The 15,583-nt window shown below is 45.8% G+C and overlaps 1 protein-coding gene across 1 annotated transcript in view; it reads left to right on the top strand.

Annotated features, from left to right (window-relative positions):
* The first annotated feature begins 8,834 nt into the window (after positions 1–8,834).
* The window catches only part of LOC102370992 (substance-P receptor), a 68,085-nt gene continuing 61,336 nt past the window's right edge, over positions 8,835–15,583 (top strand). The window contains exon 1 of the mRNA XM_006035705.3: positions 8,835–9,365. Within this exon, the coding sequence (XP_006035767.1) occupies positions 8,965–9,365 (401 nt within the window). The 5' untranslated portion in view covers positions 8,835–8,964. The remainder of the gene's footprint in view (positions 9,366–15,583) is intronic.

Genomic DNA, 15,583 nt, shown 5'->3' with positions numbered 1-15,583 from the left:
GGGGGTCGGACTCGATGATCTATTGAGGTCCCTTCCGACCCTAACATCTATGAATCTATGAAAGTCACCTTGCAGGCTAGTGGCCCAGTGCCCTACAGGAGTCTCCGTGTAGTGTTCTAGCCACTAGACAAGTTTCCTTCACTCCGGTAGAAAGAGACTCTTTTTAACTCAATGTCTACAAGCAACTTACCTTAATGCAGAGAACACTTGAATGTGGTTGTGGGGAACAGTTGTGTTGTACCTGGGGTGCTGGAAGCAGAAGAGATCTTGCTGTAGAGCTGAGGATGTGATAAGTGGCTGGGCTTAGATGTTAATGCTGCCGTGGAGTAAAAGGGGCTACAGAGAATGAACTCTTGCTGTTAGAAATGTTCCTACCCCAGCCGAGTGGTGAGACACTGGCTGGATAGCAATGGAAGCCTGTTATGATGTTACAAATAGCATTAGATGCCACTGTTAAGCTATTTACCAAACTCCCATAGCGCCTTACAAAACAATGTTACTGGCCTATCTAAACTACTTACGATGAGCCTCTTAGGAGTTATTTAGTAAGGCATGTTGTTTTTTCCTTCTGTATAGAACAAGGCATACTGTGCGTCTTGCACCGTTTCCTTTGACAGTGCCAGAAGGTTGCCAGGAAAAGTGATTGCGTGCTGAGCACTGTGGTGTGCCAGGTTGGCCTCTCCTTGAGAAAAAGGTCTGAACACGCAAGCTAACTCTGTGTGATAAATGGGGACGGGTTATAAAGGGTTGCATGTGCCACGCGAGTTGCTGCTACGCCACAGCAAACCCAGGTTTGGGAACTACCTGCTGTTGCTAATTGGTTATGACCTTTGATTGTCTTAATAAACTAGCTGAGCTGCACTGGATTCACCTGCCTCAGCAACTCCCAGTCCATGTGGTGCATCTGTGCGGTAGACCAATTAAAACCCTTGCTGCTGGCGGAACGTCACCTTTCCTCCTTGCCAAGTTCATGCTAAAGAACTCAAGTCTTTATTAAAAGCCGATACCTCAAAACGTTTTCTGTTAAAGTCACTTTTCCAGCAGCTGGACCATGGCTAGAGTTCTTGGCCGTGCTGCCACCTCGTGGGACAAGTGAAAATCACACTCATTTCAGAGGCTGAAGGAGCAGTTGATCGCGCAATGAGCAGAGCCCCCCAAGCACAAGGCAACGCATTTACAATCTCCCAGACTGGTAAAGACACAGCAAGGAAAGGGAATTATCCCCATCCCACCCCGTCCCTGTTGCATTTGACCTTGCCCTGTTTCTTAATGAACTTACCCAGAAACAGGTATGTCTGTGCGGCAGGAGAATGGTGTTCACACACACACACACACGCTGTGTATATTATATCTATACATACTTATATACACATACACACACACACTTCAGTGAACATATATATGTTCTCTGTGTATATGTGTGTGTGTATGTATATATGGACAAGTGAGACACACAGAGGTAGATACTGCCCAGGGCTTAACAGCGAGTCTGACACAGGTAGGGACTCTACCCAGATCTAACAAACCCTAATGCAGGTGCCTTCACCACAAGACACTCCAAGGAACTGGAGATAAAGTACAAGCCTATGGGCAGAGAATGGGATTGGGATCAGGGGTTCCTGACTTCTGTTTCGGCTTCTGCCATACCATGCTTCCTGGTGTTCAGCTTGAGTCTTGGACTCAATTCAATCCCATTAATCTTATTTATATCACACTACCACTGCCAGATGGATTCCATGCCCCTCTGCGGTACTTAGTCATTGCAAGTTGCTGGCACATGGCTCTCCTGACACCAGCACTGCCTGGCTCTACTTTCAAGTCCTCCTCTGTTGACCTAAGGGAGGCCTGGCTGACATGTTCATTAAAACAGGAAACCTCCTTAGGATTGCAGGAAGGTCTTAGGGAGGACGGGGATGCAGACCTGGAGAGATGCCTGCCTTGATCCAGCCCCGTTAATCAACTTTGGACTGATATTTGGCACGCACCTGCAACCAGTTGTAGGGAGTCCACACATGTGGAGCCTGATAATTAATATTTGGAGGCAATCACCCAAACAGCTGACGGTCCATTCAACACCTATCAAAATGCTGAGTTTACAGTATCATTCATTTTGAGATTGACCTTCCCACTCTGTCTCCCTGCCCAAATCCACAGCAACTGCTCACAGAATTCAGGAAATCCATTAAATCATCTATTCCATCCCTGCCTCATGCCAGGAGAGCACTTTATAGTGTCTCCTGTAGTGTTTTCTTCCCAAACTAATGTTTATCTTATAGATTCTCTCATTTATTAGCCATTCATTCACTCTCTCCTTTTCACCACTTCCCATGATTTCAACTCACTGGTTGGATTCTGATCTCTGCCCCCACATTTAAATATGGGGTCCTGGAAGGAAGTTTTTTTGGTTTCTGTGTGATCCGCACCTCACCCTCCCATAGATAAGACCACACACCATCCCTATAACAGCACTTTCAGATGACTGCTTGTTAGTCAAGCAGTTATAGCTTCTCCCTGAAGCACTTTATTGAACAAAATACCCTCCTCTTCTTGCTCTTCAGTTCACAAGATAAGAGCTGCTTAGGCATTCAGGTGTCGTACATCTGAACCATGTGCCTTCTTTTTTTTTCAGTGTATCAGTTACCTGATCAGTAGAATGGGAATAAAGATGCTGACGTGCTAGGGAGAACGTGCAGAGCATTTAATAGGCGGCAAGTGATTTCAGTGTAAAAAGTATTCAATGGTTGATCTCTATTATGCTGGTAGGCTCTCAATACATACTCAATACACAGCACCTAGCGTTTTCAGAGGGCTGTTGCACAGGGAATCCATCAGCTGATAAATGAAGGAAGACTTAAGAAGTGAATGACTTGATAGACCTTGGTTATGGTGGGACTAATGTTGACTTGTTTTCTGCTTTGATGAGCCTATTTAGAGCATCCTGCTGTAAAATGCTGCTTTGGATGCACACAGTGGCATATGGTATCGTTTAACCTTTAATTGTTCCACCTAGCTGTGATGATAGGATGGGAAACTCCTATTGGATTTGTTCCAACAGTATGCTGGTAAGCAGGGTACCAACACTTAAGAAATCCCAAATATTTAATGCTGTTCTTCCTTGCTTGTTAAGGCTACTGTAGCACATAAACTACCCATGTTATGATCACAGAAATATAGAGTTGGGGCCTCAAAGCTCATCCAGTCCAATGCCCTACACAAATGCAAGATTCGTACTTGGACCCCATCACCTCCATGTGCTCTCCAGATTAGAGGGATAACTTTGAGTGGAGCAAGGAGTCAGTGGGAAGGTTCTGCGCATGCTTTTCCCATTTATAAGTTGATGTACAGTTTTAGGGACTAATTCTCCATCCACACTTCACTTGCAGAGCTCAAAATGGGCTAAATATTCAGTTTGGACTGGTGTGAATGACTAAAGTATGTGTGGTTTCTGTGTTCACTTTGCTTTCATTTAATATAGATGCATAGGTACAAACAATTAAAGCAATTAAAGGATTTTTTTTGCAAAAACCTTGTTGGTCTAATAGAAGATATCATCTCTACTACGAGTCCTGATTGCCTTTTTCTCTAGACCAATGCAGCTACAACCTGGATACCTAGGTACAAACATGCATAAATGCATACATGCATTCAGTGGCTTGGCCTATTATAGAGATGGGTCCATTCACGAAGCTTAGACTTCTTCCGCAAAGTTTGGGGTTGCATGGATCTGATGAGATTCATTCAGGGCCAAGTCTCACCAACAGTTGTGATGATACCATGATAACCTGCAGCCTTATTCTCAATGACCTGTGGCATGTAACATATCTGAAGACCAGTACAACACTCTAGCAAACACTAAGGGGCATGGCTTTTTTGTTGTATCTTTTACTGGAACAACTGTATAATGGGGAAAGCTGCTGGACAAGCTTTCAGGATCAGGTGCCCTTCCTCAGCTCTGAATAGCTCTCTGAACAGTTGGTCCAATATGAGATATCACAAGAAAGCCTTGCCTCTCAGACATTTTTTGGACCATCATGGCTACAACAACCTTCCAGCCCTACTATAACAAACTCTACACGCTTTTAATTCTTGCGCTGCAGGCACTTTCACTGCACAACCATTGTTTGCTGCCAGACACCGGTGCTACTTGGATGTTGGCCTATCTATGGGGGAAATAAGTGGCTACATAAGTAGAGTTGCATTTTACCCACTGCTGGCAACAGGTTAAACAGCACTAAGCTCCCTCTATGCTTACAGTTATCTCTACGAGATAACCAGTACCTATGGTATTGGAAATCTGGGTGATGGGTGAATGTGAATCTGGAGATTCTTTTTCAGTTAAATTTGATTTCAAGATGACTCGAAGTTGTCTCTTGCTGGAAGTTGAGATTATTCTTCAAGGGTGGCTTAAGCAATCATCACCCATTGGCTTTAGGTTTATTTGATAGGCAGACAAGGTTCCTTGGGTGAATCTGATATCTTTTATTAGACCAACCCAAATGGTTGGAGAATAGTTATTAAGCAAGCTTTTGGGTTCAAAACCCTTCGTCAGGCTAAGGAAGTTTCAGCAGTCGGTGTGTGCTCTTCCTGGATGGAACGAAAAGTAAAGAAGCCAGCGGCTGGGCTGGGCTGCATACAAGACAGGTAGTCAGTTTATTTGATGGCTTAGTCTTCTTGGCTGAAAGATATTACAAAAGTGACCATGGAATGTCATTTATTGATCCATGAGAAACTGATTCTATCAGAGCTGGGAGACAGTCTTCTTGTGTTTCTGTTTTTAAAAAAGAAAATCCTTCAAGAATGTATACACGGGAACAGATTGCTTGTAAATAGACCTGCCTTCTATAAATCGATCGTGTACTGGAGGCAGCAAAAGCTTTTCAGACCACTGAGCGGTAAAAGGTACAACTGCTGGATGTTGTAACTGCTATTTGCAACTGTGGCTTTGGCATTCAGAGGAAATCTGAGCTACAAGGAGTCTCAAATTAATACTAAACTGTATGAGTGACTTGTTAGAAACCACTTTTCACTTGTTAAATCAAATGGGTCTTGAGCTATCATGTTTCTAGTACACGGAAAAACTGTTAGTGAAACAAAAGTACCAGCACTTAAGTTACTGTCTGATCCTGCAACCCTGGATAGCACTTAATTACGTCGCTGAACCACATGGGCTGCAGTTCAGCAAAACAACGGTTAATAAAGTCTAAACATAGGGTCCCCTGCACCCATCTCACCGACTTCAACCAAAATGAACCTGTCAATAATGCCTTGGGAAATTTTACAGAAATACAGTGCTACTGTTAGAGGGCTACTGTTGTAACTTCTCACAGGAAACCTCTTATTCCAGAGGGAATAAACCTCTTTCTGGTTTAATCAATGCCTCTTTCAAAGCTCTGTAAGTTGAGGCAGAAGCTGGCATTCCAGATAGGGAGTAATGCTGGTGTAATTATCCTAGCATAGTTATGCTGGTAAATCTCCCTGTGTAGACAAGCCCTCAACCACTGAAGATTACAGACCTTAAGGGCTGTTTGAATTGCCACAAACAGATAAGCAATGAGAATAAAAACTCTAATATAAAGAAGCAATTGCCTCTGACCCAGCTTTACAGCTTTGTTATATTTCTAACAAGGCAAAGGGACAAAAAACCCAAGCCAAGTTCTGAAAACATTCTCAAGGAAGGTCAATGAAAAAAGAATAGATGATGAACTCTTTTAAAAACTCACTTTTGATGGCTGTGAGCAGGGGACACTCAACATCTAAAATACCAAATGCAATCACAATACATTACCATAAAGTGCATCTGCATAAAACAGTGTCCACAGGCAACTGGAGTTTGCATGAAATCATGGGTGATGTCCAACAACTGTACTTTAATAGGGCACAAAGCTGACCTGGGTTCTCAACAGTTTTAGACTCAAGACACCCCTTGGAAAACTCTTAACTTTCACACATTTCTTGACCATGAAACAACATGATAGAGTCATTCTTCTGTTGCAAAAGACTCAGAAAGACCACTACAGGTCAGAAGTTGATGGATATGATGGATTTCTATTTGAAATTTCTTGGTTTATCTTGTGAATCATGTGTAAGTGTTTGCATACCTAATGGTGCTACTATTATGCGGCATTCTGCAGCACCCTTAAAAGTATTTTATGGCAGCATGGTTGAGCATTACTGGTCTAGTGTGATCCCCTTATAGGATCCAGTCTTCATTACCTTCACTCAGAGCTCATGTGGAGCAAAACCATACTCTGCAAACCAGCCCACTGAACTCAGAGAGACTCCATGAGGAGTGAGGTCCTATGTTGAGGTCTAATGCTGATGCATTAGAATGTGGTTTTAAGATCCCAGAATGAGATTCGTCTCCTACAGGAGAAGCAGTGGGGAACATTTCCCCTGAAGAAGATGGAGTTACTTTGGTTTAAAGCCAGCATATGTAAAAGGAGAGCTGGGCCTGCTGGAGTGATCCTAGATGTATAATGGTTTAACTGGGATCAATAAGAGGTCAGTAGGAACTAAAAATGGTGAGCAGATAGTGAAAGGTTGCATATTTTTTTCTTTCTTTTGGCTTTTCTGGCTGTAGCTTACAAAAGTTCATGCCTTCCTGAAAGAGCCAGTCCTAAAGGTCCTGCCCAGCCCTGCCTTCTGCTTGGGTTTAAAAGTAGGAGAAGATAAAGGATCAATCTTTAAAGCACCCTCTAGTCTGGGGGCCAAAGCATGCCTGCAGGTACTTGCAGGGATAGATTTGCTGCTTCCGTTTCATGGACTGTGAAGGTAAGGATTTCATATGGGTTTTCCATCTAGCTGTGTCTCAATATCATTAGCTTTGTTCCCTACCAGCTCGAAAGAGGAATTTGCTGGCAAGCCCCTGCCCGTGCACCTTTAATGCTGTATGTGCTGTATGTGCTTGTTAAATCCCAGCACAGCCCTTATCGATGCAAATCGTGATGGATGGGCTTACTTTAAAACTGTGCACAACAAGAAGCCTGAAAGATGAAAGAAAAGTTCCATTCCCAGTTGACGCTGGTCTCAATGCACTTTCTGGATAGATGGAAGGGTGTAGAAACAGATAGTCACAATTATTGGTACAAAACCTGTGTGCATGCATAAGCTTAATGCAATTGCTGAGGGAGTGAGAAAATCATGAAGAATGCTGCATTGGCAGACAGACCACTGCATACTGTGTCTGCATCCCTGAGACAGGCTGGGGCTATTAGAAAGTACCACTGTCTTCTTCAGCGGAGTCAGGACATATAGAAGGGGCTGGCTTTACATCTCTGGAAGCTAATGGCAAAATAACCTCTTGGTACAAGCAATCTCTTTGGTACAAGGAATTCTTCACTTCTGCTACAGGCTAGCTGTGACCATTGTCCTGAATATTTTATTTTATTTCCCCAAAGGCACATCACAGACAATCTCAGCTCATGCTAGAACTCAGCCCCCCGCTGCTGGCACCTGGACATTGCTGAGTGAAGGCTTCAAGTCTCCATGGCTCGGCTTCACTACAGAGCCTGCCAGAAGGAGGGGCATAGAAAATCAGAGTTAAGGACACTTGTCCACACAGGCTACAGAACAGCTGGTAGCTGGCACCCGGTTCTGGATATCACCACACTGCTAGCCGTGAAGGTGGCAAGGTTCCCTGTTCCCATTTCAAGTGTCCTTTGCCATTCTGGTGTGAGAGCCTGGAGCAAAATGGTGAAGAGAAAGTCAACAGGGATTTATTATGGACTCTCTCCCCCCAAGCAGAAGAACTAGGGGTCATGAAATGAAAATAGCAGATAGTAACATTAACATTAACACTAACACAAGGCAGTTCTTTGTCACCCAGTGTGTCATTCAAGCGTGGAACTTGTTGCCACCAGAGGTGGTGGAAGCAGTGCCCCATCTAGACTCCTGGCGGCCCTGGGTGAACTTTTAGTATCGGACCCCTCTTCACCAGAGGTAATGACTTTGTTGTTGTTGTTGCAAAACTCTTTATCACATCTGTGGTACTGATGTCTTGAAACAGTTCATTCTCAATTGATAACATTGCCAGTCCCATATATGTGCAATATTAACATTTTTTTTTGTAATTGTAATTTTTTCCTTTCTGTCGGCCACCCGGTTTGCCCATGCCTATGTCCAGGTCTGGGTGGAAGCTGAGAGTTTAGCCAGATTCACAAAGGGATGGGGGACATTTTTGGAGGAGAGGGGCATTGGTAGCTAGAGAGCCTGAGAGTGAAGAGCACAGCCTGGGAATCAGACCCTCCTAGAGCTTCAATGCTGGAGGCTGCGGGTGAGACACAAGCAGGGGGACAAACCCTGGTCAGACCCAGCTCAGCCTCCCTTCCAGCGTCCAGTGTGACCCAGGAGATTGGGCAAGACGGACCCACGACCTGGCAGGTCTGCAAGTGGGCACGTCCCGCAGGAGCCTGCAGCCTGGGGTCCCCAAGTGGCAGCCCCCTGCCTCCCGCAGCCCTGTGCCATGCATCCAGACAGAGCCGGGCGGTGGGGGCAGGCAGCTCGCCAGGACCCAACTCACCGCTGCAGCTGGAGCCCTTGCCCAGCTCTGCAAGGGGGTGCCGGAGAGAGGGCAAGGCACGGCCCCATCTCGGTGGCAGACGTGGGAGCAAGCCCCGGTTGCGCAGAGCTCCGTGCACGGGCACCCCCCGCCCGCCGCGCACATCTGGGCAGCGGTTGCCGCAGCTGCCTGGGGCGGCTTTGCAGGGGAGGGGCTCCGGCGGCTCGGGGCAGGGGCCAGCTGGAGGGAGAGGGGCAGGGCTGGGGGGCGGGAGGCTCTGCCCATCTTCCTGACGCTGCCGCCCAGCCCATATATAAAGCCCCTTTGCCACGCCAGCCCGGCTCCGGGACGCGGCTCCGGCAGCAGCGGGCGCGGATCGCGGTGCCGGGAGCGAGGATGCTGCAGCCCAGCCCCGGCCCCACGCGTGTCTGAGCCCCGTGGGATGCCCCCGCAGCCCTGAGCCGAGGATGGACGACATCCTGGAGGTGGAGGGGGACCTCGCCTACGCCCTGTCCCACAATGGCACGCTCAATGGGACGCAGGACAACCAGTTTGTGCAGCCCGCCTGGCAGATCGCCCTCTGGGCTGTAGCCTACGCGCTCATCGTGCTGGTCTCGGTGGTGGGGAACATCGTGGTGATGTGGATCGTCCTGGCGCACAAGAGGATGCGGACAGTGACCAACTACTTCCTGGTGAACCTGGCCTTCGCCGAGGCCTCCATGGCCGCCTTCAACACGGTGGTGAACTTCACCTACGCCATCCACAACGAGTGGTACTACGGGCTGCTCTATTGCAAGTTCCACAACTTCTTCCCCATCGCCGCCGTCTTCGCCAGCATCTACTCCATGACCGCCATCGCCATGGACAGGTGAGGGCTGTCGCATGGCGGGGCAGGGGGGTGGCAGCTGCCAGCCAGCCCCACATCTCAAGTCATTTGCCTCTGATTCCTCACTGAACAGGTAGGGGGCAAGGAGGCAGCAATGTGGTACCTGCAAAGCCCCCTGTTCAAGGGGCAGAGCTGGCATTCTGCATGGAGCTGGGTTTGGGGATGGAGCTGTGGGGCTGCGGACAGGTCATAAGAGCTGGTAGAAACCCCTGCCAGAGAATACCCAGGTCACCAGCAACCCTGCCTGCCTGGCCAAGTGCCCCAAGTCTTTTTGCTGTCTTGGTACTTGGTTGATTTTCTTCCTAATTTGGGTACCATGCACGCAGAAAGCAAGAGAGGCACTGAGCTAAAAGCATGCCTGCTTCCTGCCTTTTCATCTTTTTACACACACACACACACACACACACCTTTTTGTACAAGACAGGAAGTGTGCAACCCCTCTGGACTCCCAGCTCACCTGGTGATGCTCTTGGGGAAATGCTGTTAGCTTAATGCAAAGGGGCTGTTTTACAGTGCCGCAGGGAAGGCTGTCTGACCAAGTTCCTCTGTGTAGCCTACTATCGTTATCACCATCATTGGAAATCTAAGGGCTGTCCCGCTGCTGTTTCTCACTGGTTTTAAAATAGTTAACTTTCCTGGATTCCTTCATTTTAACTCAGAATCCATGCTTAATGCACCATGGTGTATCATCTAATGATGCTAAATGTATCTGAACATACATTTAACACATGCATGCAGGGGTAGGTCTTAGAGATCCAGACTATTTGTCTGATTTCATTTGGAAAGAGCTAAGTAAAAACTTCCAGGTTTGCCTACTCTCTTTGGAAAAGGGTCTGTTGCTCTCTGTTCCTGCTTCATGTTGTTCTTAGATGGGTGCAGATTTCAGAGCTGAGTGGAAATTGGTTTAACTCGAATTGACAGGCTCTGTTATGAATTGTCTTGCATCTGTCCTGCAGTTAGTGCAGACTGTAGCGAGCAATACACACCTGTTTTCTCTGTGGCCGTGATATGGGGTTACCCAGGTATCAGTGTATATTGCTGGCATTTTGTTTTTTAATGAGAAATCCAGCAAGTGGCCAGCGCAGTGCAGAGGCAAGGAAGACTACATTCACCCAGGCACTTAGCCTAGGTTGGTGATGAAGAGGGAGCAGCAGTGGTCCAGTGGTCAAAGCCAAAGAGTAGAGGATGGGAGTTCTTCAGCCCCGTATCACGTCCTTCATTGATCTGTTCTGTGACCAGGGGGGAAATATTTCGTTGAGACCACTGTGTTCTAGCATTTTCTCTTTGGCCCCTCTTTCCAGTCTCGTGATGTCAGTCATAAGAAACAAGATAAAATCAGACTCTTCTCTCAGATATGGACTTATTGGCTAAAACATGAAATGGAATTGAAAAGTAAAGTGCAAAGTGCTAACAAAATTTTCATCAGGGAATTTACCTCCCTTACCCCCAGTTTATGAAAGGTACTGTCACACAAGGCTTATTAGTTTGTTTTTATTCCTTTCTCCTGCAGTAAAGGCTAATCCTTTTCTCTCTTAGGGTGAAATAAAAGTCAGGCATAATGCCTCTAATGTTAATGGGGTTACACAGATGGGAATGAGAGATCAAGCCTGACTTGGCAAAAACAAAGGCAAATAGGAAAAAGTTAATCCAAGATCGTGTCAGCTCTGTCTGGGTATTAGAAAGCCCATTGCATTTTTCACGCTAGTGAGGAGAGCGGGAGGCGTTGTAACACAGGTTCCCTTGACTTTTCTCTCCCTCCCCACCTATCTGCTATAGTTGTTGGTTCCCTTCTACCCCAGAAGCATCTGCAATTTTGAATCTAACCTGAATGGAGCTGCAGAGTACAGGCAGTGAAGTAGGATGCTTAATTAGTAGCTTTTTTTTCAGCTTTAAACCCACAGTCCTATTTAATAACTGTTAGCTGTAAAGATAACTCATTTGAAGAGGGAATCTTCCTAATGAAAACTGAGACTTGGCACTGGAGCCAGGAGTCACAAATTCATACGTGCCAATATGTATTTTCCATAATAGAACTGTAAGTAGGTTGTTGGAAGCTTGGGCCAGAACTTCTGTTCAGTTAATGGTCCCAATGTCTTTCTTTTATGCACAGGTCCTTGATGCAGTCTTATCTGTGTCTTATTCAAACAGCCAATGCAGCAGGTTAAATTTGCAAGAGCCCTGAATGATTTGGGAGCCCAAATGACATTGACTTGCAAAGTGACTTGGGTTATGTCTACACAGCAGACACTGCTCTGATTCCAACCTGTGCAGACATACCCAAGTCAGCTCTAAGCTACGTTGCTTGGGTGCTGCTGGTCACGTAACTACAGCGGCACAGGGCTCTGTGTGGGTTGCCAAACCCAGGCGAGAAGCTGAGTGAATCCTTGGGTGGTGAGCCAGCACTGAGCTTCACGCTGCTAGTGATGTGCCACGAGCAGTATCTGAACTAGCTCACTGAAAGCTAGCTTGGGTAAGTCTCTGGGAGAGCAGTCATGACCGTGATTCACGGCAGCTCGCCAGTGCCTAAATCCCCTTTCAGAATTGTAATTGGGTGCACAGTACTTCTACAAATGGTGCTCAGTAGCTTGCAAAGTAAGAAAAATGCATTTCCTGTACAGAAACCCTGCTGTAGGTAGGATCCGTGTGCCCAGACAAGCGCCGCATCACAAAATAAACAGGATTACGTTCGCTCAGTTCCAAGCTGAAATTAGAGTTGAGAGACAAGTGACAGAAGTCAAGCAAATTTGCAAAGAACCATTTTGCACAACCAAAATCTAGGCATAGTAAACTATCTGACACACTGGTGGGGGTTAAATCTCATGTGCGTTTCAGCTCTTTGGAAATGGAGTCACTGAAGAGTCCCTTCCTTGCTTCCCTTTATTCAAGAAATAAGTATTCCAGCTCTGGGGAGTGCTGTAACAATTGCTTTGTTATCTTATTTTTGGATCTAACAATAGCAATAATATGGCTGATGCTGATTCAATTCTGATTCTCTCAACAGTGTTTCAAGACAAGGGCTTAAAGTGGGAGTTAAAGTAAGAAACTGTAACAGAAAGGGAGCAAACTGCAAACTCAAGCACCGCTTATGCAGCATGGGTGCAAGCATGTACCTCAGTTCCACTTGGTTTATATAATCATTGTACTCTGTGACAGCTATTAAGTCTCCGTGAAACGGGCTGTTTTTAGACCCAGGAAAATGCACTTGCAATCAGACAAGATTGCAATTCCCATTGTCAATGGAAACAAAAAAAAAAACCTGATGTGGGTTATATTACCGCAGTGAATTGAGTGACTGACAGCAGTGGCTAGATTTGTAATTTCCAGGATACTTGAAGAATTCACACCATCAAACTGTTCAGCAAAATAAAGGCAAAATGTGCGCTCTAAATCATTTCTATAGCACGCTTGCCAGAAGATAGGAAGCTGCCTTCTAAAGAAGCAACAAGCCTTATGCCAAAGCCAATGAGAAAACACATTTTTCAAGCTTAGATGTTTATGTTAAATTCAAGCACGCACAACATAACAGACCTGAAACTGGATCGTGCAAGTAGCTTTACAAATCTTGTACTTGAGAATACAGAGCCGAGCTTCTAGCAAAAGTTTACTGCAGCTGCAAGTGGCCAGCACCCCTGACAAAATCAGGCTGGTAGTCATCTCCTTTGGAAAATACCTTGCGGTGTCAGAGCTGTAACAGGAAGGCCAGGACCTAACACTTGGAGCACCATAAGAGGCCTGATCCATAAAGGTGATTGAGCACACCCTCGATCATTGCTAGATTTCCCTAGATCATTGCTAGGGAGCTGAGCTGGCGTAGGATTGGGCCTGAACATCACGGCAATATTGCTCGCAGAACTCCACAAACACCTCCCTGCAGATTGCTCAAAAGCATTTGCAGTATAGCATTTCATTTGTATTTTGACAGTGGGGACTCGAGTCCTCTCATCTGCAAAGCTCAGACACCAGGTTCAAACCCTCGCAGGGCCTCACTTGAGCATCAGGTTGTAATTCTGTTCTTAATCATCTTTTCAACACCTAGATAGGAAGAGGCCAAATCGACGTGCCCTTTGGCTAGAAAATTATGCCTCTCCAATCACCTACAACTCTTTGAGCAGGAAATTAGAAAGAATAACTACAACTAATTGTAGGGTTACTTGTAGTTAAAAGAAGACAGTTCTGTCAGTGAGGTAAGCAGCTATGACACTCATGACATGGGATGCAATTTGCCCTCTGCACAGAGATCCTGTTTCCAACTGGAGATCTAATTTGAGGACTTTAGTAGTGCACAAGTTCCATGCCTACCTCTGCAAGGGGATGCATTTCAACCAGGGAGCATATTTGAGTAAGATTTCCAATCACCCAGATAAACACAAGCAGTCATGGAAGAAACCCTAAATCTGCACACACCTTCAGTCAACTTTGTGGCCAGCAAGACTGTTCCCAAACTGAGACAGTGACTTCTTTTTGCATTACTTGGTTGAGGAAGGGTGAATATGAACATAAAACAGAAGCCAATTGCTAGTCTGACATCCCAGCCTTGTGCATTTTTGCAAATCAACGTGTGACATCACTGCCTCCTCTAGGGAAAGCCCATTGCTTTGACTGTTGGGATTTTAGAAAGATTTTAATGAGGTATGTTTGAATCACATAGCAGTGTGGGCTTTATTAAGCCTAACTAAGATGCAGTACATCATCTGCACACAGGGAACTCAAATAATCTTCTGAATGTCAAATGTGTAACAATGAGTTCATAGATGACCCTGCAGATCCTTCGCAAGTTGAATAAATCAGATTAATGTCTGTGGATGATGTAATTAGTCACCCCTGAAGGTTTTTAATTAGTCATTTTAAATCTTTGGTAGCTCTTTATTTTCAGTCACTCTAGTCTTAATGTGTTTAGTTGTCTGAAGAATGTTACTTTTGTCCCCGCAGGGCAAAATATAATATTTAATCTACTGCAATATGAAGGCCAAGGTGTGGAGTATAAAAACTAAAGGGATCTAAGGATGTATTAATAGGGGTAATGAAATCAAAACAGGCTGGCTCACCTGGGTGCTTGGTACCACTCACCACATAAAGTAGCTTCTAAACAGTGGTAGAGTGATGCAGAGCAGCTGCATTTTAAGAGCGAATCTGGCTTGAGGTCCACAGGACAATTCCTGACAATGAGACTGGGGAATACTGGGACTGAGATTTCTGTAAGAAATATTTATTCCCTGCTTGCGGAGAGGCCTGGAGAGCATCTATCTTTTGTGGTTCAGGAACCACACACCGTACCCTGCTGGCCAGAAACTACATATCACAGAACAAGGTGGGCATCGGTAAAGGCCCCACGGGCCTACAGAAATGTAGTCCATAGGGGTGTTTTTGTCTGCAAGCAAGAGGACAGGATAATCCCTTCCCAAATATTTTAGGGGCACTGGATCTCAACCAAAAATGCCACCTCTACAGGGGAAGAACTGAGCTGACCTGTCACTGTTTTGGTGAAGTGGGGCTGTACTTCAGGGAAGCTTGCCTCCTTTCTTATCACAGGTCTGCTCGGCTGATCCTCTTGGAATCCAGCAGTTGCCTCTGGTCAGACTGAGGATTAAGCCGGAAAGAGCAATTCTACTTCACAAAAAATGCCTGTCTGTGGAAAAGTTTTCATTTTGCACAAGAAAGAAATTGAGACCCTCTGAAAACTCTTGTGGGGGGAAAATGAGAAAGCTGTTAATAACCCAGCGTATATGAGCCTGACACACAATCTCTGCTCTGAATTACCTAGATTAAGGATTGACCCTGGCTTTTCCATATCCCTCCTAGGTGCCCTCACCAACCAGCCTGCGCTGGGCCTCGTGCCATCTGGTTTTGATCAAAAATTCCTTCCCAGGTGTGAAAGACGTTTCCATGTGTCTTTCTAGTGACAAAATCCTTTGCCAGAAAATTCCCGGAGGGTCGAAGGGAATGACCACCTCTTTTTCATCCTCTAGTTTCTGGATGGGGAGTTGTCACTTCTTTGGCTGGTAGGTGAGAGGATTAAGCATAGCGCACAGGAGGAATCCCTATAATCTGGTCTTGTTTTGTTGCCAGATCATCCAGCATGGTGCACTGTACCACTCAACAGTCAGAAAGAAGCCATGGAGCCAGTCTGACTTGCCCAAGTTGTGTCCATCCCAGTTCAGGGGTGTCCTGAAGCAGAGCAGAGGTGCTGCAAGGCATCATGT

The sequence above is a fragment of the Alligator sinensis genome, unplaced genomic scaffold (genome assembly GCF_000455745.1).
Source record: "Alligator sinensis unplaced genomic scaffold, ASM45574v1 scaffold804_1, whole genome shotgun sequence".
Classification (NCBI taxonomy): Eukaryota; Metazoa; Chordata; order Crocodylia; family Alligatoridae; genus Alligator; species Alligator sinensis.
This window is presented reverse-complemented; position numbering and strand designations above follow the sequence as displayed.